Source organism: Xiphophorus hellerii, chromosome 3 (assembly GCF_003331165.1).
Source record: "Xiphophorus hellerii strain 12219 chromosome 3, Xiphophorus_hellerii-4.1, whole genome shotgun sequence".
NCBI classification, from domain to species: Eukaryota; Metazoa; Chordata; class Actinopteri; order Cyprinodontiformes; family Poeciliidae; genus Xiphophorus; species Xiphophorus hellerii.
In genome coordinates, this window is record NC_045674.1 from 14,358,696 (window position 1) to 14,383,237 (window position 24,542).

A 24,542-nucleotide genomic window follows, 5' to 3' on the forward strand; every position below is an offset into this window, starting at 1 on the left:
TGCCATTGTTTAATTTGAGATAAAGTTAGTTACATGAACACAGAAACAAACTTTTATGATTTAGTAATTTAGTTATGTTTCCGTTTTATCATGGAGGACTGATTGGAAAAATCAAATTGACAAAAGAAACGACAGAACGCTAAGACCCGTAAAAAAGTTTGATCTGTTTTACAATTTCTCTATTTGACCAATAGAGGGCAGCACAAAATCAAGTTATATTCTGTTTTAAGGGCGAGAGGCATGATGGGACATGTAGTGTTTTGTCTGCCGTATAAAATAGCATGAACTCCGCTTCTCTTCCTCTTTACCAAGCGAGCCTGAGCGAGACAGGTACGGCCCACTACTTCATGCTTAACAGGCTCGAATTTGTGACTTCGAACTACGATATGCTCAGTCGCTGATACGTAATACAGATATTCAAAATAAATATCTTAAATTTCCCACATTTAATGTTTAGCGAATTTGAGGATTTAGCTGTATTGTGGAAGCTAATGCTAGCTCGTCTCGTTAAACAACGTGGTGCGATGCGGCTAAGGCCTAGTAGTATGGATGGACAAGATTTTCAGCACTTTTTACTTTTATTTCCAGTTAAACCCAACATTTCTTTGCATATTTAAGATCCTACAATTGTTATATTTTATCTCATAATTGCCTTTATTCTACTGAACATAAGGAAAGTTAATAGGTCTTTAGCTTTGAGGCTAAAGCTATAAAAAACGCGTGCTTTGTAAAACTCCGTAATTCTTACATAATTTTTTTCAAATTACTTGATGCCAGAAACCCATTTTGTTAACGAATCTATATTTCATTGTTTAGATTTCTTTGCAATTTGAATGATTTGGTCATTTACATCCAGCAGAAATGGATTTACCAAGTAAAAAAATAAATAAAAACTACATTTATCTTGTGAAATGTATTTTACTGTTTCTTTTGTGTCAGATATATTTATGCTGAGAAGTGTGGAAAAGTATACTGATTAACATTAAGAGCACTTGCTGTGTTTACCATGCACCGCTGATGTTCTGCAATTTTTTTGTTTTTTTACCAATCCCATTATTTATCTCTAACACCAATCAGCTCTTTTTTGAATGCAACGTTATGTTGGGTATGTTTAGATTAAGTACTAAATGTTGTCATACATCGGCTCTTTGACATGAAATAAAGTCCATAATTGATGTGCTTTTGGCAAAGATGCCAGGCATCATTGACAAAGTTGTTTTTTGTCACATACATTAAGTTTTGGCTAATCTCATTATTTTCATTTTGCAGGCTCTATAAGCCACCATGCCCGTTGCCAGAAGTTGGGTTTGTCGTAAGACATATGTCACCCCACGCCGTCCCTTCGAGAAGTCCCGTCTTGACCAGGAGTTAAAACTCATTGGTATGCTTTGATTTTGTTAAATTACAACAGACTTTTTTTTAAAAAATTTTTTTTTAGTTTATTTGAACGATTATCTTTCTTTCCAGGCGAGTATGGTCTGAGGAACAAGCGTGAGGTATGGAGGGTCAAGTTTACCCTGGCTAAGATCCGTAAAGCTGCCAGAGAGCTGCTCACTCTGGACGAGAAGGACCCCAAACGTCTGTTTGAAGGTATAAGGAACAACTTGAACATAGTTGAAGTTGGCCGATGATTTAATTATACATTTTCAGACTTCACTGTGGTGTCACGAATTCCTCGTCAATGAGGCCATTATTGTTCCTGTATGAAACTCAGAGGCATATAGCATGTTCCTTTTAAAATTTGCGCTTTTTTTTGTGTTTTCCAGGTAATGCTTTGCTCAGGCGTCTGGTGAGAATCGGTGTGCTGGATGAGGGTAAGATGAAGCTCGATTACATCCTGGGTCTGAAGGTTGAGGATTTCTTGGAGAGGAGGCTGCAGACTCAAGTCTTCAAGCTCGGACTTGCCAAGAGTATCCACCACGCTCGTGTCCTGATCCGCCAGAGGCACATTCGGTGAGTTTTCAGACCTCTGGAAGAATTCAAGTAAACACAAGAGGGTCTAAAAATCTGCTTAGGGACTCATGAGAAACTTGCTGCTTCCTCTTCCATCAGAGGACCACCAACCTGTAGCACTCTGCGTTGAGATCTCTTAAGCATTTCAACAAGGTCACTTCGGTATCAAAGCCGTATACCTTGTCAGTAGACATTGCCCAGAGCCAATCCTGCCGTCTGTTGGCTCAAGACTGTGCCACGGTGACGTGGTGGCTGTCAGGTAAGGTAAGGGGGATTGCACCTCGGGCAATTGTGGTACTCACTGCACCTTGTGTTGTGAGCTACCGAACACTCGGGCTGGTGATTTAAGATTTACGAGCAGATTTTCTGTGGTGTCAAGAATTCCTCGTCAATGAAGCCTGGTTTATATTTACAGTGGTGTAAATTGTTAGTCATAATCTGTGAAATATTCGGGCCAAAAGTGCTACAATTCATTGCATAAATGGTTAAATATGTGTGCTTTAAACAAATGCGTAATTGAATTTCTTTTAAATAACTCAACATGCCTTTTGTAATGAACTAAAACATTGATAATGACATCAATTAGATTAAATCTCTGGTATTCAACAAAATGACAATGCTTTTTAGAGGTGAAAAATTAATTGACTAGTAAATTATGAATAGAAAATTAGATAAAATGAAAATAAATTGGTAAAATGTGGAAAATGGCAGCTAAAATCTATCACTTAATTTTAATTAACTTCAGATAAAAGTTAAACAGAATAGCTGAATCTTTAAAAATACTGAACAAATTTGAGATTGTGGCACTTAGAAAACCTGATGGTGATGGTAATTAAAGACTGGAAATCAGAGCTTTTGAGAGTTTATCGTTTTATCCAAGTTCTCTGACCTCCATTTTATTTCTGTGTTGGCAGTGTGCGCAAGCAGGTAGTGAACATCCCCTCCTTTGTGGTTCGCTTGGACAGCCAGAAGCACATCGACTTCTCTCTGAGGTCCCCGTACGGCGGAGGACGCCCCGGCCGCGTCAAGAGAAAGAACGCCAAGAAGGGTCAGGGTGGAGCTGGAGGAGCTGATGATGAGGAGGAAGATTAAAAAGGATTTATTCCAGGAAGTGTTTTGTTTACTTCCTGTTCTGTTAAATTCCTAATAAAAATATTTGGTTTGACCAAAGAACTGCACTGCACTGCATCATGTGGCTTTATTTTATTAATTTTTTATTTTTATCTAAAAGTTTAAGGTAATTAGACCATTAATACTTACATTTTTACAATTGTAAGAAAGTCGAGGGGGATAAATAGTTACCTAAGGGCAGCTACTGTAACTACACTGAATTAAGTGAAAGTTGGATCAAAATTACATTTAGTTGGTGACAAGGAATTGAATTAAGTTTATACTATATATTTATATTATATACATTATATTTTAAGCTTAATTTGACAGCTTAATAGATTCACTTGATTAAAATTTGTTCAACCAGGAACTAATTTAAATGGAATCAACCTATTTTTTCAATGTATGAGGTTGTTTGGTACAGTCCCGACTCGCATAAGTAGAATGGTACAATCCTCTTGCGTCATGACGTCACCACGCTGGATGTACAACGACAAACCCGGAGGTGAACTCTTCCACCGGTTAGGCGTGAATGAGCGACGAGGGACGGATTTCATGGAACTTGCAGGTTAAACCGGAGATAGAAATTTTTATTTTTTGGCATACTCTGCTTTTTATGAGTGTAAGTACATAAATTCTGCAATTCTGATCGTCGGCAGCATTTATAGCCGTTAAAAAGCACCTAATTTACGCTTAACTGCTAAAACGTTGCAAAGCTTTCGCTGCTTTCTGTGAAAAAAAAGTGCGTTTCAAATTAGGCAGTTTTTTTTTCCATTTAAAACCTTAAATATAAGGTATGATTCTATTTTCACCTTATAGCAGCTTGTTGCACGCAGCGTTTTTGACTAGTTTTATCTTTTTATCTGCCTGTAGCCATTAACGGTCAAAAATGACATTCAGTAGTGAATATTGTGGTTCCGTATTTGTAATCGGAAATGACCCTAATTGGGAAAGTTTTAGCTTCATTTGTGGCCATAAGTTGTGAAATACGTGAGTGTACTTGCTATCTGTTGCCACAACAGTGGGAAATGAAGTATTCGGGTTGACGTAGGCGCTTTTTAATCTGCGTTAAATCATTAAAACCAACACGTCTGAGCACATTTTGAAGCTGACAACATTCCTCACCTGAAACAGAGCAGAGTCTATTCAACCATGCAAACATAATGATGTGTAGAATGTGAATGGAAGGCATTTAAATATAATGTCCCACCAAATAATGAAATAATGTGTCCAGTTATTCTGTTGCGATTGTAGAAGTATTGCTCAAAACAATATTGTCATTCTGCTCTATTTAGAAGGTATCAAAGTGCAAATTTTGTACATAAATCTGCAAAAATTTTAGATTACAATCCCTAATTTAAGATGCCACTTAAGACAGATAAGAGCTTTTTTTAAATCTGCTTCACCATGTCTCATCTAAAGAGTAAGATGATTCTTTAGGGTTCAGACATTAAATAGGAAGCTTCATTTATAACAGTGAACTAAAATAAATAATCTCATAGTTGTTCCAACATATGCATTGTTTAACAAATTGCTGTCTATAATTTTCATAGCGACAAGTAGCTAAATAAACCATATTAAAAGTTATTTGTTGAAATAATGAGCAATTTCCTAATCTGCTGACATACAGTGCTAGTCTCTCTTAAATTTGTTAATCCCATTGTTTTAACGCTGATCTCGCTACAGACTTCACTCAAAAGTGCAAAGAACCAATATTGTTATGTGCAACAGTAAATTTATCAAAGAACAAGCTAGACTGTATCATTTGATATTTTGTTTCTGTTGCAAAGATATGATTTCTCCCTATTTCCTTAGATAGAGGATGGAAAATACTAAACGGAGAACACTTAGACTCATTAAGTCACATATTTTTTCATCTTCATTATACAGATGAGTGTCTTTTTTGCCATGCCAAAAATTGGCTGCATGTAATATTTGGTAGGCTGTTATACTGAAAGTTCATTCCTTTCACATCCTGCATGCTAGTATTACATGTGGCTAATTAAATGAACTTTTTCTGTGTTTGAGCCCCTGCTTAGCTTACATTTGACTGTCTTAGATTTTGAAGTCAGAGAGTAAGTGTGATATAATGAAAAATAAAGAGAGGATTTTAGATATGTCATCTTAGTAATATCCAACAATAGTATAAGATTCACACCGTTTTTTCAATTAATTTTTAAGTCGTATTCATGCACCAACAAAGTGATTTGTAGGCAAAAACCATGGCTTATTTCCATGTGGTTCTCTTGTCATCTGTGATATAAAACAGAGAAAAATAATGAGGCAGCTATAAAATAAACCTAGATAAACTTGTATAAGGTAATACAGGCCAATAAGCCATAAAAGTTAATGTAATGCATTTGTCTTATGTCTGTGGAAAGAACCTGAATAAGCGTGATGAATTTAGTGAGGACAGGGGAAACATGAAAAACTTTACTATTTCATAATATTATAATATACAAAAACACCTGATTCAAAGTTCAGTCTGCTTGAATTTAGAAAAAATAAACAATTTGGCTTAATATATTATCAGTCTCACTTTTTCCTGAGGTATCTCTCAGCTCTTTTTTTGTATAATTGGTTTTTTTTCAACCAATTGTTGCAGTAGTCATGTGTTTAATAAAGGACAAATTACATTTTTCTTTGTTGTGATCAAGTACAGGTACAAAATTAAAGCTTGAAATCTGCTTAACCATTTTAGAAATGTCTCACTTCATTCCATCGCAGTTGGAGAAAACCTCCTACTATATCTATCTCCAATAGGTTGAAAAAGGAGTGCAAAGACTAAAATATATATTTCTAATTAAAGATAAAAATCAATTATATAAATCCTAAAATGAAAGATGATTTTTCTTCTACACCTTGGCATAACTTGTCTGCGCTCACTTACTGTTTAGATCGATGTTAGCATCCACTCTAGCTATTATGCTGTAATTGAGTATATAATAAATGCTTTTAAGAGCAAATCTCTAATGTTACTTTGGAAAAATACAAAATCTAAGACAACCATAATATATGGCTATCTTATATAAGTTGGATTTATTAACAGTTTCCATCTTAAAATACTTCTGTTTGTATCTTTAATCATGAGACATATTAGAATTAAAGGCATATTGCATTGGTACGGTGTTTTCCCTCAATGTTAGACATGTTGTATGTGAATTTAACACACTGATCCGTGTTTCCTGTCTGCAGAAACATGTCTCCCGATGAGCTGGTATATTTGGGCGTCCTTGCTGCCTCCATCCCTGTTGGGTTCCTCTTTCGCTATCTCAGTGAGTATTTTGCATAGCTGCCTAGGTTTCATTGTCAGAGCCAAATTTTACAGTTGTTGTTTTGCATTAATTTCCTGATGTTATTTTTCGACTGAAAATTGTCCAAATTCTATATTAATTGCTGTCACTTGTAGCCGTAGATCTGGATACTCAGGACTTTTATATCTTTGAAGGGAAAAAAATCTTTTTATTTACACTTTTATCACTTCTGTTCCATCTATATTCCTACACACTTGTGACATTTATTTTGTTTGAAATCCACCATAAATGTTTATTACCCCTCTGTGGGTAATAGACATCTGTTAATCAAGAGAACAGATCTATGCTAATTGCTGCTGGTGTGAGATAAAGAATTTACAGGATTTACCTCAATAGCAGGATGAACATCTTCCACAATTGTAGTTGGAAGCTTCTTTATTTAAGCTTGAAATCATGTGTCAGGTGTTTTTTTTTTGTTGTTGTTGTTGTTTTGTTTTTACCAATAAAACTCTGGTTTTCTTTTGCTTCAGGTTCGTCTGTGAAGCAGGTGGCATCTCTCTTCCTGGGTTTGTCCATCACCATCGCTTTGTGTCACATCCACACTCTGCACTCCCTGGTGACGGTGATAGGAACATGGATTATCATTAAGAGCAGCTGGCGGTGAGTGATTACCCTCTTTGCATTTTTAAAATGTAAGTAGAATTAAGTCTTGATCATAATTAGTCTGCAGCTTAGAGTGATCTGTGAGATGTTATTTAGTAAATATGCTCCAAACCCAAAGGCAGGGTGATATGTATCTGAAACTGTCCAGCAATAAATGTTTACCAGAACATAACTTTTACTGAGGTTTTTAGAAAACATTGCCTGGATTGTTTCTTTATTTTATAGAATAATCTTCCTGTGGTTCATCTCAATGGGAAACCAGTTTACATGTTGACGTCCTTTAACATTTGGCTGCACATTAGAAAAATGTGCAGCCAAAAAAAAGTAACGTAAACGCGGTGTTCCGCTGAAAGGTACATGTTTGTTAAGTTTTGCATTATTCTTAAAATACACTGATCAGAACATTATGACCACCTGCCTGAAAGCCTGCTATCCCTCTTTTTGCTGCAAAAACCTTGACCTGTTTTGTTTTGGTCTCTCAAAACTGTGAGTAGCAGATCCTTTAAGACCAACAAGACCCATGGATCAGACCTACTTGTCCTGTTCATCCTACAAATGCCTGATTAGATATGGATCTTTGGCATATAGAATCAAAGCTTGAAAATCAAACTCACAGTTTTGCTCCTCAAAGCATCCATGAACTATTTTTTCCTTGCAGCTGCAGCATTAAACTGCTAAAAGAGGTCACAGCCATCAGGGAGTACTGCCTCAATTAAAATGTGAACCTGCACTGCGATACTCAGATAGGGCCACATGGATAGCAGGACCTGCAGCATCACACTGCCTCTTCTTTCTTCCCATAATGCATCATGGTCTCATGTGTTCTCCAGTTAAATGACGCACACACCTCACCATCCACAGGATGTAAAAGAAAATCAGACCAGGCCACCTTCTTCCATCGCGTCCTGGTTTGGTTCTGAAGATTACCTCCCCATTCTTGGTTCTTTCAGTGGTGGATAGTATGAACACACTGATTGGACTGCAATGAACTGTGTATTCTGTCAGAACCAGCATAAGCTTTTTCAGTCTTTGGAGCAGATCATCTCTTGGATCTTACACCTGGGCCAACCTTTGTTCCCCATGTGCAAAGACAGTAGCTGTTTCATCTCCCTTCCATTTGATTGGATCCTGACCACTGCAGGTGGGGAACACACCACAAGAGCTAAAGCTTTGGACATGCTCTGTTTGAGTTGTAAGCCATTACAGCAAGTCTTCTGTCAAACCTGCTCAAATTTGTACATTTGTCCGTTTTTCCTGTTTCCAAAATGTCAACTTTGAAGACACTTTGTTCAGTCGTCGGCTCATGTATCGGACCTGCAAGTGTCCGTGACCGTAACGTTATGCTTGATTGGTATAATTACCGTCATGAATTAAGTGAGTGTAGATTTTGTGGACTCATTACACCTGCCTTTGCTCATCAGGCATGCCCCAGCACTGAGTCTCAGCTGGACGTTTCTCTACCTGCTCTTTTTCCGTCTGGTCACCTGGTTCAATCTTCCCCAGCCAACACCGTTTGCCAATGCCGTCCAGCTACTCCTCACACTTAAGGTAGAAAAACCCACAAACACTCACGCACAGTAACATCGTCTGTTTGTATATCAAAAACGTGTCCTGTTTCTTGACATTTCATGTGTTTAACTTATGATGTTTGTTTTTCTCTCAGATGGTCAGTCTTGCCAATGAGGTGCACAGCTTCCATGTAGAGAAGAAGAGAGATGTGAGCTCCTTTGCTAAGTCTCCAGTCATTGGTGGTCTGTCTCAAGAACCTTCCCTCTACGACATTCTGTCCTATAGTTACTGTTATGTTGGTATAATGACCGGTAAGTCAACATTAAGTCTTCTCTAAATGAACTTGCTTATATCTGCTTTGATATTTAACCGCAAAATCCTAAGCTTTCATATGCGCTGATGTTGCAATCGATGTTCATTCTCTTTTGCATGATTTATAACCAATGTCTCTCTTTGTCTCACTTCTTGCCACTTGTCCAACATTGTGAGTCCATATTATTTGATATTATTTCTCTGTGCTTGTAGTTTTCATATATGTATTTCTGCTGTCTTTGCTTTCCCACCCCTCTTTCCTCCTTCTTTTGCACCACCTTGTTTTCCAACGTTGTCTTTTGCATCATCCTTATTGCTTGTTTTATTGATCCCTCTCTTCTCACCGCTGTGGTTTCTCCTTTGTCTCATTACCCTGACTCCCTAAAGGCCCGTTCTTCCGCTTCCAAACATACATGGACTGGCTGAAGCAGCCGAACCCGCTGGCTCTGCCCAGCTGGGAACCTTGTCTACAACGCTTGAAGATGGTCCCAGTTTTCGGGGTTCTGTTTGTGACCGTCAACTACTACTTTCCACTTTCTTACGTCCGCACAGACGAGTTCCTGGACCAAAACATTTTCTTCAGGTAAATTTTACTACAGTGACTTCACAGTGCATAATTTATCTTTTGTATGTAGATTTGTTTTATCATTGTAATAATATAACTCACGGGTGAAATTGAACACGTAAATTGATGAGTTGAAAATAAACAAAGTCCTAATTACATTTCTACAAATAAATTAGGATAAATAAAGAGGGATTCTTTATAAAATCAGGAAAATTATGGACCGCCCTGACCTTCCTCTTCAAGAGGCTGTGTCTTCAGTCAGAGGCTTCTTCAAATTTGTTGCAATACAGACTGCTACAGGAAATATTTTCTGAGAAGAGCCGTTACTATCTACAGTGACCCTTTAAATAATTTGAATTAATATGAGTGACAACAACATTTAATTTCCCACTGGGAAATTAATTGAATTTGAATAATCCTGTATTTAGATATTTGTACATTATGGCAACAAAGGGAGAGTCTGGCTGCAGTTTTCCATAGTAGGAAAATCTTATCAGATGAAAAATGATTTTCTTTGTGTCAGCTGAACGATTGTTTTTTCTTCCGCCTCTGTGTCACCAGGTTATTCTACATGGTCGCAGTGTTTTTTGTGTTCAGGATGCGTTTCTATTCGGCGTGGTGTGGCGCTGAGGCAGGCTGCATCAGCGCAGGTCTCGGCTGCTATCCTGAGAAAGCGCTTTCAAAACCTGGAGGAGGACCCACCGTGAACTACAGGTCGTTACCTCACCATCGAAGTTTGTTACAAACCATTTAGCAGAAGTGGGAAAGCAAGGATCTGATCAGATTAGATCAAAGTTGAACTTTTATTATGCTGGTTAGATATGATGGGAAGACAGGTGGAACTAATTATAGGGAAATAATCAAATTAAACGTATTTTAAACCTCAAAACACATTTAAGACTTTGCGGAAAGACAAATAATGTCCTCAGCTGCTTCTCATCCTACTAGACTGTATTTAAGCTATTTCACTAAGAAAAATTGGCAAATATTATATTGTCTAGATGTGGAAAGCTGGTGAAGAAATGTCCCTAAAAGGAGTTTGACCGAAGGAGGCTGAATAGAAATGTACCTCACATTAATCTGATTTATAATTGTATACATTTTGAGTTGATCCGTCATAAAATCAAGATAAAATACTTTCAAGGTTGTAACATAAAATAGTATGAAAAGGTTTATTTGCAATTGGTGTCAGTACTTTTCAAAAATAACTGTATAATACTTTCTGTTATCATTAGAAAATAAATGTATTTTTCCTCGCTTTTTGAGCAGCCCTGATCCCAGCACTGAAGAGAAATACAACTTCAAAACCATCCAGAACATTGATTGTTACAACACGGACTTCTGTGTGAAGGTCCGACACGGGATGCGTTACTGGAACATGACGGTGCAGTGGTGGCTGCACCACTACATCTACCCAAACGCCCCCTTCAAGTCCTACGCACTCAGGTAGGACTTACTCCTGCTGTGCAACAATAACAGATCCCTGGGAGATCTTAAACCCTGAAACTGTGTTTCCTGTGCAAACTAATTAAAAACAAATTTTTAAAGGGGCAGTATTATGTAAAATGTACTTTTTTGAGCTTGACATCATCTTATAATGTTATTCCTCATCAAACGCAAACCTAGAGTTTTGTTTGGATTTTTTTCATGCATGATTTAAACTCCATGGCAACCATTCAGCTGTATAAAACGCTTGTTGGACCTAGCTCCGCCTTCGAGTCGCAGCTCCGCCTCACAGAGCATTCCCCCACTCTGCTCCTTCAGACTAGCCAGCAGCAATTAGCAAACAGCTGGTAGAACTGTGCATCAGTGTGCTCATCATATGAGCTGCTTCTCATTGGAACGCTGGTAAAAACACTGTGGGGTAAAAACATTGTTTTTTAAAAGAGGAGCGATGTTGTGATGACCTCATGAAAGTGCCGTGTCAGAAAGGACAAGAGTTTCTTAAGGAGACAGAGGCCCAATTTCAAGGCGTTAGAGTTATGAAGTCAGTTTTCTTTTTGATATGTAGCATTTTTAAAACACCTGAAGGTAACATGGTTACTTCATTGTGCTATAAAATGTCACTATGTGGTTGTGAAACACATCATACTGCCCCTTTAAATGAAAAACATCCTATTCATTGCTAATTCTGGCTCTTAGTGTAAAGTTTGTCTGTTCAAAATTAAGATTTTACTCACAAAAATAGAAGAAAGTCTAACAAAGAACAAATATTTCTAGATTATGGTGAGTAATGGGACATAAAACAATATTTGGACTTCAGTTCTTGTCTATTGTCTCTGTGCTCCTCAGAGCTGGATGGACCATGTTCATCAGTGCCTACTGGCACGGATTACACGCAGGTTACTACCTCTCCTTCCTCACCATCCCGCTGTGCATGGCAGCAGAGTCTGCCATGGAGTCTGCCGTCAGATCCAAACTGGGTCCCACCGGACAGAACGTCTTCGACTGGATCCACTGGTTCCTGAAAATGAGGGCCTATGACTACATGTGCATGGGCTTCGTGCTGCTGAAGGCGTCCGACACCATCAACTACTGGATGTCCATCTACTTCACCATGCATGTCATTGCCGTCGGCTGCATAATAGTGGGCAAGGTCTTGAAGGGGGGGAGGAGAGACGGGAAGAAAGGGGAGAAGGAGCGAATAAATGAGGAGATGACTGAACACATGAAAACTGGACAGAAATCAGAATGAATGGAGGAACAGAAAAGGACTGCTTTTAGCTTTTAGTCATGTTTCTACCAACAGACATGACATCGGTCCAAGACGGTTTCTTCTTAGAAAAGTCCGTTTTATTAAAAATGCAGTTAAGAGTGTCACTTGTGGAACTCCGTTAAAAATAACTACTAAAGCTGTTTTTGTTTCTGTACAGTCATGGCCAAAAGTATTGAGAATGACACAAATATTATATTTTCACATGATCTGCTGCCCTCTGGTTTTCATGTGTGTATGTCAGATGTTGTCATCACATACAGAAATACAATTGCAATCATATGAGTAACAAAAGCTTTTAATGACAGAATGAGTTAATGCAGCAAGTCAATATTTGCAGTGTTGACCCCTCTTCTTCAGGACCTCTGCAATTCTCCCGGGCATGCTCTCAATCAATTTCTGGACCAAATCCTGACTGATAGCAGTCCATTCTTGCACAATCAATGCTTGCATTTTGTCAGAATTCCTAGGTTTTCGTTTGTCCACCCGTCTCTTGATGATTGACCACAAGTTTTCAATGGGATTAAGATCAGGGGAGTTTCCAGGCCATGGACCCAAAATCTCTATGTTTTGTTCCCCGAGCCAGTTAGATATCACCTTTGCTTTATGGCAAGGTGCTCCATCATGCTGGAAAAGGCATTGTTCATCACCAAACTGCTCTTGGACGGTTGGGAGAAGTTGCTCTCAGAGGACATTCTGGTACCATTCTTTATTCATGGCTGTGTTTTTAGGTAAGACTGTGAGAGAACCGACTCCCTTGGCTGAGAAGCAACCCCACACATGAATGGTTTCAGGATGCTTTACAGTTGGCATGAGACAAGACTGGTGGTAGCTCTCACCTCGTCTTCTCCGAACAAGCTGTTTTCGAGATGTCCCAAACAATCGGAAAGGGGATTCATCAGAGAAAATTACTTTACCCCAGTCCTCAGCAGTCCACTCCCTGTACCTTTTGCAGAATATCAGTCTGTCCCTGATGTTTTTCCTGGAGAGAAGTGGCTTCTTTGCTGCCCTCCTTCAGACCAGGCCTTGCTCCAAGAGTCTCCGCCTCACAGTGGGTGCAGATGCACTCACACCTGCCTGCTGCCATTCCTGAGCAAGCTCTGCACTGCTGGTAGCCCGATCCCGCAGCTGAAACACTTTTAAGAGACGGTCCTGGTGCTTGCTGGTCTTTCTTGGGCGCCCTGGAGCCTTTTCGGCAACAATGGAACCTCTCTCTTTGAAGTTCTTGATGATGCGATAGATTGTTGCCTGAGGTGCAATCTTTCTAGCTGCGATTCTCTTTCCTGTTAGGCCATTTTTGTGCAGTGCAATGATGACTGAACGTGTTTCTTTCGAGATAACCATGGTCCACAGAAGAGAAACAATGATGCCAAGCACCAGCCTCTTTTTAAAGTGTCCAGTGGTGTCATTCTTACTTAATCATGACAGATTGATCTCCAGCCCTGTCCTCATCACCACCCACACCTATGTTAATGGAGCAATCACTGAAACGATGTTAGCTGGTCCTTTTAAGGCAGGGCTGCAATGAAATTGAAATGTGTTTTGGGGGATAAAGTTCATTTTCGAGGCAAATATTGACTTTGCAATTAATTGCTGTTACGCTGATCACTCTTTATAACATTCTGGAGTATATGCAAATTGCCGTTATAAAAACTGAAGCAGTAGACTTTGTAAATATTAACATTTGAATCATTCTCAAAACATTTGGCCATGACTGTAGATTCACCTATAATGCAGTGAATCTTGGGAGAGGAACTGGGAGAGTGAATGTTGCTTTTATTTTGTTGAATGTATCAGTGACGTAGGAAGTTATACATCGAGACCAAAAGTCTAGACTTGGTTTTTAGGAACTGTCGAATAAAAATGTGATAAATATCACAAACAGACAAATGCTAGGAATGTATCAAGAAATATTATATATTGTAATTGGACATATTCTTAAATGTAAATCTTAAATCAGCTAATGTTTAATTCAAATTTGTTCATGCTGAAGAAAGGAATTTACAAGATGTTTTTCTATCAAAATGCATTAAGCAAGTGTTAAATATTAACATTTCAGCTCTTCAACTTCTTGGATCCTGTGAACTCAAAAAGTTGGTATAGTTGGATCTTTATTCCTTCATTTTCCTCCCGCTGTTAGGACTTCAGATGAAATGATGAACATATCCAGTCTCCTCTGCAGCCGTGTTGTTTCCACTGTGTGGCGTCCCATGTGAAATACTGCTAATGTCCATTTACTGCCAAAATATCTGCACTGCCGCTACGCACCATTCAGGGTCGGGACTAAACTTTTAAAAGGTTTCTAGTCTTCTTGTTGTTCCATTATGCTGCCAATATTGTATATAGTAACACTGTGTGGCCTAGCAACACCCACAAAATCAAGATAATGGTTTTATTTCTTTTTTTAAGGTGAGTATATATTACAATGTTTTAAAAAAAAGGTTTGTTTTCCAATGGGAGCATTACTGTGATTTAAAAAAGATAACAAACCAAAGTTTGCATCTTTTTTCCCGATTCACCATCTTTAATATGGATAAGTCCCAAAAAATTATAACCAAGAGTTATAGAAAAGCCCTAAATACGTTTGATAATATATTGTTTAGAAATATTTTTTGTGTTTCATTCATGCTTGACCTAAACTGTGTCATTTTGTCGTACGTTTGTTTTGTACTGCAGGTTGTTGAATCTTTTCTGCTGTTTGGAAGGAGGGTCATTTGAAATGCAAATAGTTTTTAAAACCCACACAGTGACAGTTTGTTTTCATACTGATGGTTGTTACACTTTGGGTCTGTAAGAAACCTAACCCTGGGTATTTATTTTTCCTCCTTGTGTTTGTGTTTTAAACCATTCTTCTTGCTTGGAAACAGAATTATATATAAAATCTGCCATTTTGTATCTTGTTTGTTTCTTTTATCTTTATGAATTTAAACCTTTTTGATCATCTGGGTGTTGATAGAAAGAGGTCCAGTTGTCAGACAGAGTTGCTTTCTTTCTGACAATAACCACTCTGTTCAGCTAACACGTTTTAATACATTTCTACAACCTTTATCTGGAAAACGTTCTCCTTTCTGACCACAGTTATGCTTTGCAAAAACATTTTACTTCTGGTTATGTTACTGTTGCATCTCCTGGTTGATTATGAAGTACAGTCTAAATAATTTTGGGGATAATAGGTGACGCATTCAAGGAAGTTCCTGTGGGATCATTTATATGACGGGTAAAGTCCACACCGGGAGAAAACAGGGAAGTCCTTCATCGCACATAACACTTCCCTGTTGACAACCGCTGCTTCACATATTTGTTTTCCACTGAAGTTTTGTTAAAGTTTACCAGGATGACCATCGAGCAGCAAAGACAAGGCTCGGGTAAGCTGGTATTTTAGAAACTTAAATTATTTAAATGGACAAAAACTCAACTGAAAAGCGATCTGGATCATTTAATTGTATTGAATCGGTTCATGAATCTCCTTTTTGTTTTGTGTTCAAGCATTCTCAGGAAGCGGTCATCCTACTGACCAGGAGTCGCTCAGGTTTCGCCGGGTTTCTTCTCGAATGTCCACTCAGATCTACCATGAACCCAACAGCAGCACAAGCCTGGCACAGGAGGAGGAACAGAGCGGTTCTAAGCCGACCCTGGAGCTCAGGAACACAGTTTTCCCCATGGCTCTGAAAAAAGCTGCACGGTAAGAAAATGATTTAGTGGACGGGGATCCAACAGAGACCTAATAGCATCCAAAAATAATCCCTGAATATCCATCCATCCATTTTCTAACACCCTTGTCCCTAGTTGGGTCTAGAGGGGCTGGTGTCTATCTCCAGCTAACGTTCCGGGCGAGAGGCGGGGTCACCCTGGACAGGTCGCCAGTCTGTCATCCCTGAATATGTTTACTGATTATGTTTTCATAATAGTTGAACCTTCCTGCATTTTGGCACTTTAACCAGCAAACCTCTGTGATTCTTAATAGGATTATGCAATACTCCCAACACATAGAAGAAGATAATTGGAAGAAAAATCAAGCAAACACAAATCTGAGTGTTGTCTATACTTTGTAATGTAGATTATGTTCAGTCAGGCTGGATAGAAAAAAAACTCGGTGTCAATTTTTAAGTCTTGTCACTGATTCCCAATCAGGTTTAGGTCTGGACTTTGACTAGGCCTGCTCGGTCTTCATGTTGCCATCACTATCTACAATGAGTCTGAAGAATTTGATGTACTATGAGTTACAAAAACATTTAAATTCCCTTTTGGCTCAGTAAAGTAACTTTAATTTAAACTGAATTGTTGTTCTGCTGTAATGTGAGATTTCTTCTAGAATTGCCCTTTCGTTACCTTTGTCCATCAACTTTGATCCGTTTCCATGCATTCCCACATCTTAATGCTGCCACCATCATATACCACAGTGGAGACAGTATTTTCAGAAAGTTGTGGAGTGTTAGTTTTTCATCATTATTAAAATGGAGCACCTTAAAGTGATGAATAAATATCTAAAATATACAAAACAAAACCCTACAAATAGCTGCATCATTTCATAATGGTATAGCTTTTGAAGTAAGGATATTAAAAGCTCAGCTGCATTTAAAAATAATTGCATATAGTATTTCAGGCCTATGTTATTCTTCTAAAAACTCTGTTGATAATCTGAGAGCACTAATTAGTTTCTGTATTCTTGATTCTGTGAAATTTATTTGCTATATTTTGAAATTAATGGATATGATTTGTGTAAACTGAATATATGTGTTTTCTTATTTTCCGTTCAATTGCTTAAAACCCCAATAATTCTTCTTTTAAAATCACCTCCTATCAATTTCAGGCAAGTGCAACAAATGCAGGTTCCTGCTCAGTTCAATGGAGGATCCTGGAAACAAAAAAGGATCAAATTTGTGCGTCAATTCAAAAGTAACGTCAGAGAGTTTCTCTACTTCTTCTCACTGTGGGGCAAAACCTTGCAAAAGATTGGAGGTAGGAATCTAGTTTATGCTTCCAAACAGCCACAGAGGCTCAGGCCAAGATGGCAAACTTTACTCTCTTTAACAGGAAACTTTGGAGGTGGAGTCCAATCTTACTTCATCTTCCTTCGATTCTTGGTGATTCTCAATTTTGTGTCCTTCCTGCTGATTGCTGGATTCGTCCTCATCCCCAGCATCGTGTTCAGATCGGTGGGCATCAAACCGGAGAGCAGCGAAGCTGATGTTTCGTCAGGTCTGACAGGTTTCAGTGGCATGTTACTGTTTATTTTTATATCAGCTTTATTTCTTGTGTTCTCCTGTTAGGCAGGTTATTTTTGTAAAACAGGAAGCAGGTCTCTCAGTTTAATCCGTTTCCAAGCAACAATCACACACAGCCAGGGGTGAACCGTAGATATCTGTAAACTTTATTTAAATATATGACTTAAATATCAAGTCTGGTGGATGAGCTGGATGTCCATAACATTATAAGTTATACTGTTTTATATTTTCCTTTTATTGTCTTTTCCTATAATTTTTGTATCTGTTTCTGAATCAACATGACCTTTATGATCCAAGGAGAGTAATGAAACATGCAGTAACACATTTATGTATTCAGAGATATTTAATTGATGTATTCAGAGATATTTAATTGATGTATTCAGAGATATTTAAGCTGTTGTTGTTTTTGTGTTTTTTATATGCAGAATGCTTGAAGTATGACCCAAATCCTCAAGGCCTGGTGGTCTTTTATGAGTTCTTCCTCGATCTACTGTCAGGAACAGTAAGACACCATAACAAAACCCTACAAACATGTCTGACACACACAGGTTTCAGATTGATTAGTTTTTATTTCAGATGGTTACTGTTTCCTGTTACTGGGAAAAGGCAGAGGAGATCATTTATTTTCACAAATTAACTGTCTCATGCTGTCACTAAATGACAGTTTTGACAAATATGAAAAAATAATAAAAAAATAAATAAAAGTTACATTCTGCAACTTTAATCTTCCTGCATAACTGGCCTCTCCTCTTAACACTTTGCAGGGTTTCATGGAGTATTCATACTTGTTTTATGGATACTACAACAACAGTGTTATAGTTACTTCCTTGGTGGGCAGCCACTTTTCCTACAACATCCCCCTGGCCTATCTGCTCACTGCCGTCTTCTACTTTGCCTTTTGTCTCATTTGCATCATTGTACGGTCAGTAACTTTATAAACCTTCACTAGATTTACTCCTGAATAGAGGATATTTATCGCTGTTTTAGCCTGTCTGGTAAGGTGAACATTTGCCAAAATGCAGAATGGGCAAAGCGGCTCGAGTTGCCGTGACGACCGGAGGCAGCGATGTGAGGAGCTACAGCATGATCGTCTTCACCGGGTGGGACTACGGCTGCCTGGGAAGCAAAGCCACCAAACTAAAACAGAGGAACATTTACTACCGGCTGCAGGTCAGGAGAGTTTGCTGCAGGTTAATATTAAAATGAGAACAACTGAGGCTTTGGGAAGATGGTGACGCGTTTCTGTTGTCTCTTGTTCGTGTCCAAACATTTTGACACATTGAGCCAAAACTGTAAAGTGATTGAGGACTTTCTTTTTTCTACTTAAAACTCAGATCTAATTTTAATTTGATCATTTTATTATTTTCTCAGCGTTAAACTTATCATGCAGTATTCAAAATGAAATGTACAAACTAAAGAGTCTTGGATGTTTGCATCGCAAGTCAAGCTTATAATTTCCCAAATTTTGTGGGTTAGTTGTTTATTATTATTGTTGCCATTGGGAAAAGAAAATGACACTCTGTTCTGAGCAACAACCATTGTTGCTCAGAACAGAGCAACAATGAGCAACATTTTTGAACTTTTAGTTCAAAAATGCTTGGTGAATATAACCAAGTTTATTCAGTGGCTGCACCCAAGTCTCTAAATCTTTGTGGTTTTACATATTATGAAACATCCTACTTTTATAGAATGTAAAGCTAGCATCATATGGTTTAAGTACTATGATTTTTTTTTTTATTTCATAGCATGTAAAACCACAAACATACTAGTGTTTTGTGGGTAAAAAAAACTGACTACAAAAGTCACTATTTTGTGTACCAAACATTTTCCATTTTTAGAAAATGTTAATTATTTTTGCTTCACCTTATATATTGCCTTAAAGGAGTGCATCAATTAATTATGCTGGCCTTCCGTTTCTGTATCATCCTTGAATTGTGGTTGCAGGCTGCATAGAATTACTCTGAAGGCCTCAAACGGCCCACAAACCTCTGTTTGGACACCTTTTCTCTAATTGTCTTTTCTGTCTCCCTACAGGTGGATCTGGAGGAGGAGCGTCTAAAGAAGCATGCAGCGTCCCTCACTTTGTGCAACAAAGTTACTTTACACTCTCTGCGTGTTTTGATGTTTTTTGTCGCAGTCGGGCTCATCGTAGCGACCTTCTTTGCCATTGCTTCTGCAACTACATTCAGCCAGGTAGTTTGTGTAGAACTCATGGCTCTTATAAGTGTTGGTTTGTCATTTGTCTCCATTTCCTGACCAACAGCAAAACAGCCATGTACCAGGGATCCTGGGATTGTTTTATACGTATCTGCCGTCCATCGTCATCACCCTAGGGAACTTCTTGGTGCCTCTGCTGTGCGACCAAATTGCTTTGCTAGAAAAATATCCTCCCAGCGCTACTGTGGTAGTGGCACTATTAAGGTTTGAACTGTTTGTTTAATTTCTCTGTGACACCGAGTGCTGTAAGCCACAGTTTTAGGACTTTATCTGTGCTTTTAAATTTTGAAAAAAGAGCAGAGAAAATAAACTTGGTTTTGCTGTGGAAGACAGACTTCTTAAAAAAATATTCTTCCGTTTTTCATTCATTCCCCTAAACAGGAAATACCAGACTTTGATTTAATTATGAATCTGTGTTAAAACCTGTTTTGTTTGTTCAGGGCAGTTGTCTTGCGTCTCGTCAGTCTGGGCATCCTTCTCTTCACCCTCTGGAAACAGATCATGTGCCACGAAAATAGAGACAAGTGTAATCTGTGTCACTACAACCACGAAGATTACCAGGTAAAACCTCAATAAACACACCGCTCAAACAACTTCAACCAAAACAGAACAGACTTTTTCATGCAATACTCAAAAGAGACCTGCTGTTGTCTTTTTCCGTCTTTGGTGCTGCTTTGTTCTCAGATATGTTCAATTTGTTTTTCTGTCAACTCAAGTTTAGAGTTCAAACTGAAGCTTTATGCTTCAGTTAAAAACTTAATGAGCAAAGGAAAAATATTTGGTATCCATAGAAACTGATGCAGTTGTTTTAAGCTTCCCAGAAACAAAAAGTAGAATAAGCTGCAACTACTAAATAAATAAATGAATACAGAAAAACATATTTTTGATCATTTGTGGTAATATTTAATTCAATAACTGGGTACTACTGGAGTGTTTTGTAATATTTTAAACTTGTGCTACACAGCCTCTAGGTTAAAGAGACATACTTTGCCTAAACTATAGATTATTAGTTTATTTTTCTTTGTGGATACATTGTGGAGAGTTATTTTTTTAACATAATAGTCACACATTTCCTTAGTATTTAGTTGAATTGCTTGTTAACTTGTATAACTTAAGTCAGTGGTTCCCAAAGATTTTCTGGGCTCCCCTATGGATTCCAATAAAATCCCCCCCAAAAAAGAAAAAAAAAAATCAAGTTGACACACACATCATTCAACCAGACATAAACCTAAACACAAATTTTGTTTTCAAACTCCACTGAAGTTTATTTCACACTTCAGGTTGCAACAAAACAAACTACAAACCATCTTTACAGTGAAACACTTTTGTGTAACCTTTTTTTTTTCATTCATCCATACCGCTTCCCACGCTCCCCTACAATCAATCAATCAATCAATCAAATTTTATTTGTATAGCACATTTCAGCAGCAAGACATTTCAAAGTGCTTTACATCATTACAAACACAGAAACACAATGCGACATAGAATCAATAATCAAAACAAAGCATTAAGTCAAGTTCCATCAATAAATTTGTAATCGGTTACATTTCAAATACAATTCTAAACAGGTGGGTTTTTAGTTGAGATTTAAAAGAAATCAGTGTTTCAGCTGTTTTACAGTTTTCTGGAAGTTTGTTCCAAATTTGTGGTGCATAGATGCTGAAAGCTGCTTCTCCTCGTTTGGTTCTGGTTCTGGGGATGCAGAGCAGACCAGAACCGGAAGACCTGAGAGGTCTGGAAGGTTCATACAACAACAGCAGATCTTTAATGTACTGTGGTGCTAAGCCGGTCAGTGATTTATAAACTAACAACAGTATTTTAAAGTCTATTCTTTGAGCTACAGGGAGCCAGTGTAGGGACTTTAAAACTGGGGTTATGTGCTCTATCTTCCTGGTTTTAGTGAGAACGCGAGCAGCAGCATTCTGGATCAGCTGCAGCTGTTCAGCTGCAATGGCACTGCGCCCCCTCTAGGAGTCTCGCCTCACACTTTGGGAACCACTGACTTAAGTCAAACATTTTGGGTGTCCTGTTTTATGAGGTGCACCAGTTCACGTCCCCACATCATGATGCTGCCATGTGTGAAGTAGAGAACTATGGTTTTCTCAGACTTGCAGTTCCTCTCTTTTTGCTCCAAGCACTTAAATTGTACTTTTATCAGACCACAAAACATGTTACCAAGCACTAAGGTTTTTATTCCTAAATGTATTTGCAAACTGTAATCTCTCTTTTTATGTTGCTTCTGGAATAATGGCTTCTTCTAGACTGAATGACATTTCAGTGCATGTCAATACAGGACCTATATTCATATATAAACTGCTGGCTTTGAAGGAAGTAATAAATAATATTTCTCATTTCTCATAGAAATAATTTTGGTAATGCTAGCTGACCTAAAACAGACAGATAGACAAAAAGGCTATGTGTGGGTCCTCCCAACCTCCTGATAAACTTTCCATCTCTTCTTGTTTGTCTCGTAACAGTGCTGGGAAACAAGTGTGGGACAGGAGATGTACAAGCTGACGCTGTTTGACCTCCTTGTTAGCATTGCTCTTCTCGTGCTGGTTGAATTTCCACGCAGGTATGCATATTTTTATTTATATTTATCTATTTTTTAACCTTTCCATACTTTTGTATGGAAAGGTTTTTGTTAAAAAAACAAAAAAAAACACACAAGACAAAACGAGTACAGAATGGCAAGAACACAAAGTCTTGACCCAAAATGTTTAGGTAGAAACACAAGCTCATTATACCTTAACTTTGTTATATGAAAGCATCATCAAAATCAAAGAAGCAGAATCTTTCCTGTATATTTTCTAAAACAAATATCCAAGGAATTCCAGCTGTAAGTCTGTAGACGATCATCCATCATTATTTCAAGACTCCAATAAAATAGATGTGACTGATACATGAAGATATCTGTGAGTCAGTCCAGCGTTTTGACGACATGATGCTGCTGTGGGGTGTTTCTGTTTGTGTTAGGATGGTGGTGGATCACTGGTCCTGTAAGTTGACCCAGTGGGTGGGCCGGCAGGAGTTTGTGGTTCCCTCCAACGTCCTGGGCCTTGTTTACGGTCAGACTGTGGTGTGGACTGGAGCTCTCTTTTGCCCCATGCTGCCTCTCATCAACACGGTCAAGTTTGTTATCCTCTTCTATTGCAAGAAGGTGAATCTGCAGCTTTAACTCAGTCAGGATCTCAAACAACGGCTTCTAATTTAATCCTTATTGCTTCTCTCCACAGATCACACTTTTCCACAACTGTCGTCCAGCGCTGAGGACATTTCGGTCCACAACCTCCGCCATCTTTTTCCTGGCCGTTCTCCTGTTCGGCTGGATCCTCGCCTTGGTTGTAATGATTTACAGCGTAGCTGTGTGAGTGCTGATTTCTGCATTTTTATCTTTAAAATTATAACAGATCTGCTTTCACAGGTAATAAAGCGACCATTACCAAGTTTATACATGTTGCAATCTGTACAATTTTGGCATTGACCAGTTTGAGTATTTTAATGTTGCATCGTTAAGGATTATTGATTCTGCCTCTCCAAACAGGATCCATCCGTCATTTGCTTGCGGGCCTTTCCGTTCCTTCTTTAGGATGTGGAAGATTGTTCCAGAGTCCTTCTCCACTCTTCCTGAAGGAGCAAGAGATTTTCTCTTCTTCATTGGCTCACAAGCTTTCTCCATACCTCTGTTTGCTATATCGTGGTAAGTCTGATTTTTTATCTGATTAAAATGCTGGCATTATGCTTAAACGTGCATCTCAATAAGAATATCCCTCTAGGAGTTGTTTTATATTTAATATTTTAGATGGATTGCACAGTGATGTGTTGCAATTTATTTCTGTTGTCTTTGATGACAAAATGCTAAATTTTGTTACTCAGAAAATTAGAATATTATGTAAGACCAATAAAAATATATATTTAAGACAGAAGTGCTGTTGTGGCCTGCACATCTGCTGACATGACAGTCCTCTATTAGACTGTAATGAATCTATGTAACATATGAGTTCCACATTTTTAAATGAATTCCTGACGTAAATCATTTTTTATGATATTCTTATTTATTAAGATGCACTTGTATTACTTAATACTTAAAGGTCCATATTTTTTCCCTCTCCTGCAGTGTGTTTATGTGCTACTTCATCGCTTTAGCCTCTATCTATGGAAAATCTGTTGCAATGCTGAGAGCTCAACTTAAATTGGTATGTGTTTTTTTTATTTATAACTGAAATAATCTCTTAAAATTTGTGTATACCATCCTTAACTGTCTGAAATAGTTTCGGGTGTCCAGTTTAACCAGTGTAGTATCTCTGGTTTACAGGCAGGACAGGATAAGCAGTTCTTGGTGAAGCAGATTGAGAAGATGAAGCTTCTGTCACCACAGCACAACGAAGGAGAACAAGACTAACTCTACCTGTAAATTATGTTTTTGTGTTGCGAAATTTTTGAAACATTCACAAATTGAGAATGCAACTGAAATACTTTCATAAATAGTGTATGTCATTAATGCATTTTGGATTGTACTAGGCAATTCTGCACAAAGATTAATATAATGTAATATAATGTATAATGTATTTTTTTCCTAGAGATAAAAATATTTCTGTTCAGTTACTTAGTAGTACCCAATAAAACATCATATTTTTTTCAAATGTGATTTGATAATCCTTTCATATGGTGCCATATTAAATTATCTATCTCCCTACTAATTACATTTATTTATTAAACTAATAAATATTTATGCGTTTTATTTTTATCACCCCATTTGTTTCCTTTTCAATGCCACTTGCTAATAAAACATATTAAAAATAAAAGGGCATATTTATTTTATTGTGTTTAAGTAAACTGTGAAAAGCAGACAAAATGCAAAGACAAGCACACAAATGCAAACATGACAAAAAATATCAATATACAAAAATAGCCAAGTAAATAAACATGACTAAAGTTTTAAATAAAAAAAAAAAACAGCTTAATTCACGAAGCAAAAATTGCCTGTCTCTTTTTGCACCTACATTTATAGTATTTTATGT

The 24,542-nt window shown here is 37.8% G+C and overlaps 3 protein-coding genes across 5 annotated transcripts; all 3 read left to right on the forward strand.

The window, feature by feature from the left end:
- The first annotated feature begins 238 nt into the window (after positions 1 to 238).
- On the forward strand, positions 239 to 3,131 carry rps9 (ribosomal protein S9). Of its 2 annotated transcripts, XR_004338736.1 has the most exons (6): positions 239 to 330; positions 1,270 to 1,381; positions 1,468 to 1,590; positions 1,767 to 1,953; positions 2,053 to 2,212; positions 2,868 to 2,996. XR_004338736.1 is itself a non-coding variant. In XM_032558773.1 (5 exons), the coding sequence occupies exons 2-5, from the start codon at positions 1,285 to 1,287 to the stop codon at positions 3,043 to 3,045; spliced, it is 585 nt and encodes a 194-aa protein (XP_032414664.1). In that variant the 5' UTR covers positions 241 to 330; positions 1,270 to 1,284; the 3' UTR covers positions 3,046 to 3,131. The 2 variants fall into 2 exon arrangements, 1 of the variants encoding a protein (XP_032414664.1); XM_032558773.1 differs by lacking the exon at positions 2,053 to 2,212 and having other exon boundaries at positions 241 to 330; positions 2,868 to 3,131.
- Positions 3,132 to 3,543: 412 nt separating this feature from the next.
- On the forward strand, positions 3,544 to 14,974 carry mboat7 (membrane bound O-acyltransferase domain containing 7). Of its 2 annotated transcripts, none has more exons than XM_032558763.1 (9): positions 3,544 to 3,685; positions 6,259 to 6,338; positions 6,848 to 6,977; positions 8,402 to 8,528; positions 8,644 to 8,800; positions 9,189 to 9,384; positions 9,928 to 10,080; positions 10,636 to 10,812; positions 11,659 to 14,974. In XM_032558763.1, the coding sequence occupies exons 2-9, from the start codon at positions 6,263 to 6,265 to the stop codon at positions 12,059 to 12,061; spliced, it is 1,419 nt and encodes a 472-aa protein (XP_032414654.1). In that variant the 5' UTR covers positions 3,544 to 3,685; positions 6,259 to 6,262; the 3' UTR covers positions 12,062 to 14,974. The 2 variants fall into 2 exon arrangements, with proteins under 2 accessions (XP_032414654.1, XP_032414655.1); XM_032558764.1 differs by having other exon boundaries at positions 3,557 to 3,631; positions 11,659 to 12,061.
- A 274-nt stretch (positions 14,975 to 15,248) lies between these two features.
- tmc4 (transmembrane channel-like 4) lies at positions 15,249 to 24,253 on the forward strand. The gene is made up of 16 exons (XM_032558762.1): positions 15,249 to 15,444; positions 15,566 to 15,761; positions 16,890 to 17,038; positions 17,114 to 17,278; positions 17,730 to 17,806; positions 18,069 to 18,226; positions 18,327 to 18,474; positions 19,339 to 19,497; positions 19,568 to 19,725; positions 19,962 to 20,082; positions 21,999 to 22,096; positions 22,498 to 22,681; positions 22,758 to 22,888; positions 23,066 to 23,221; positions 23,639 to 23,717; positions 23,837 to 24,253. Exons 1-16 carry the CDS (start codon positions 15,414 to 15,416, stop codon positions 23,921 to 23,923), a joined length of 2,097 nt encoding a protein of 698 aa, XP_032414653.1. The 5' UTR covers positions 15,249 to 15,413; the 3' UTR covers positions 23,924 to 24,253.
- The last annotated feature ends 289 nt before the right edge of the window (positions 24,254 to 24,542 follow it).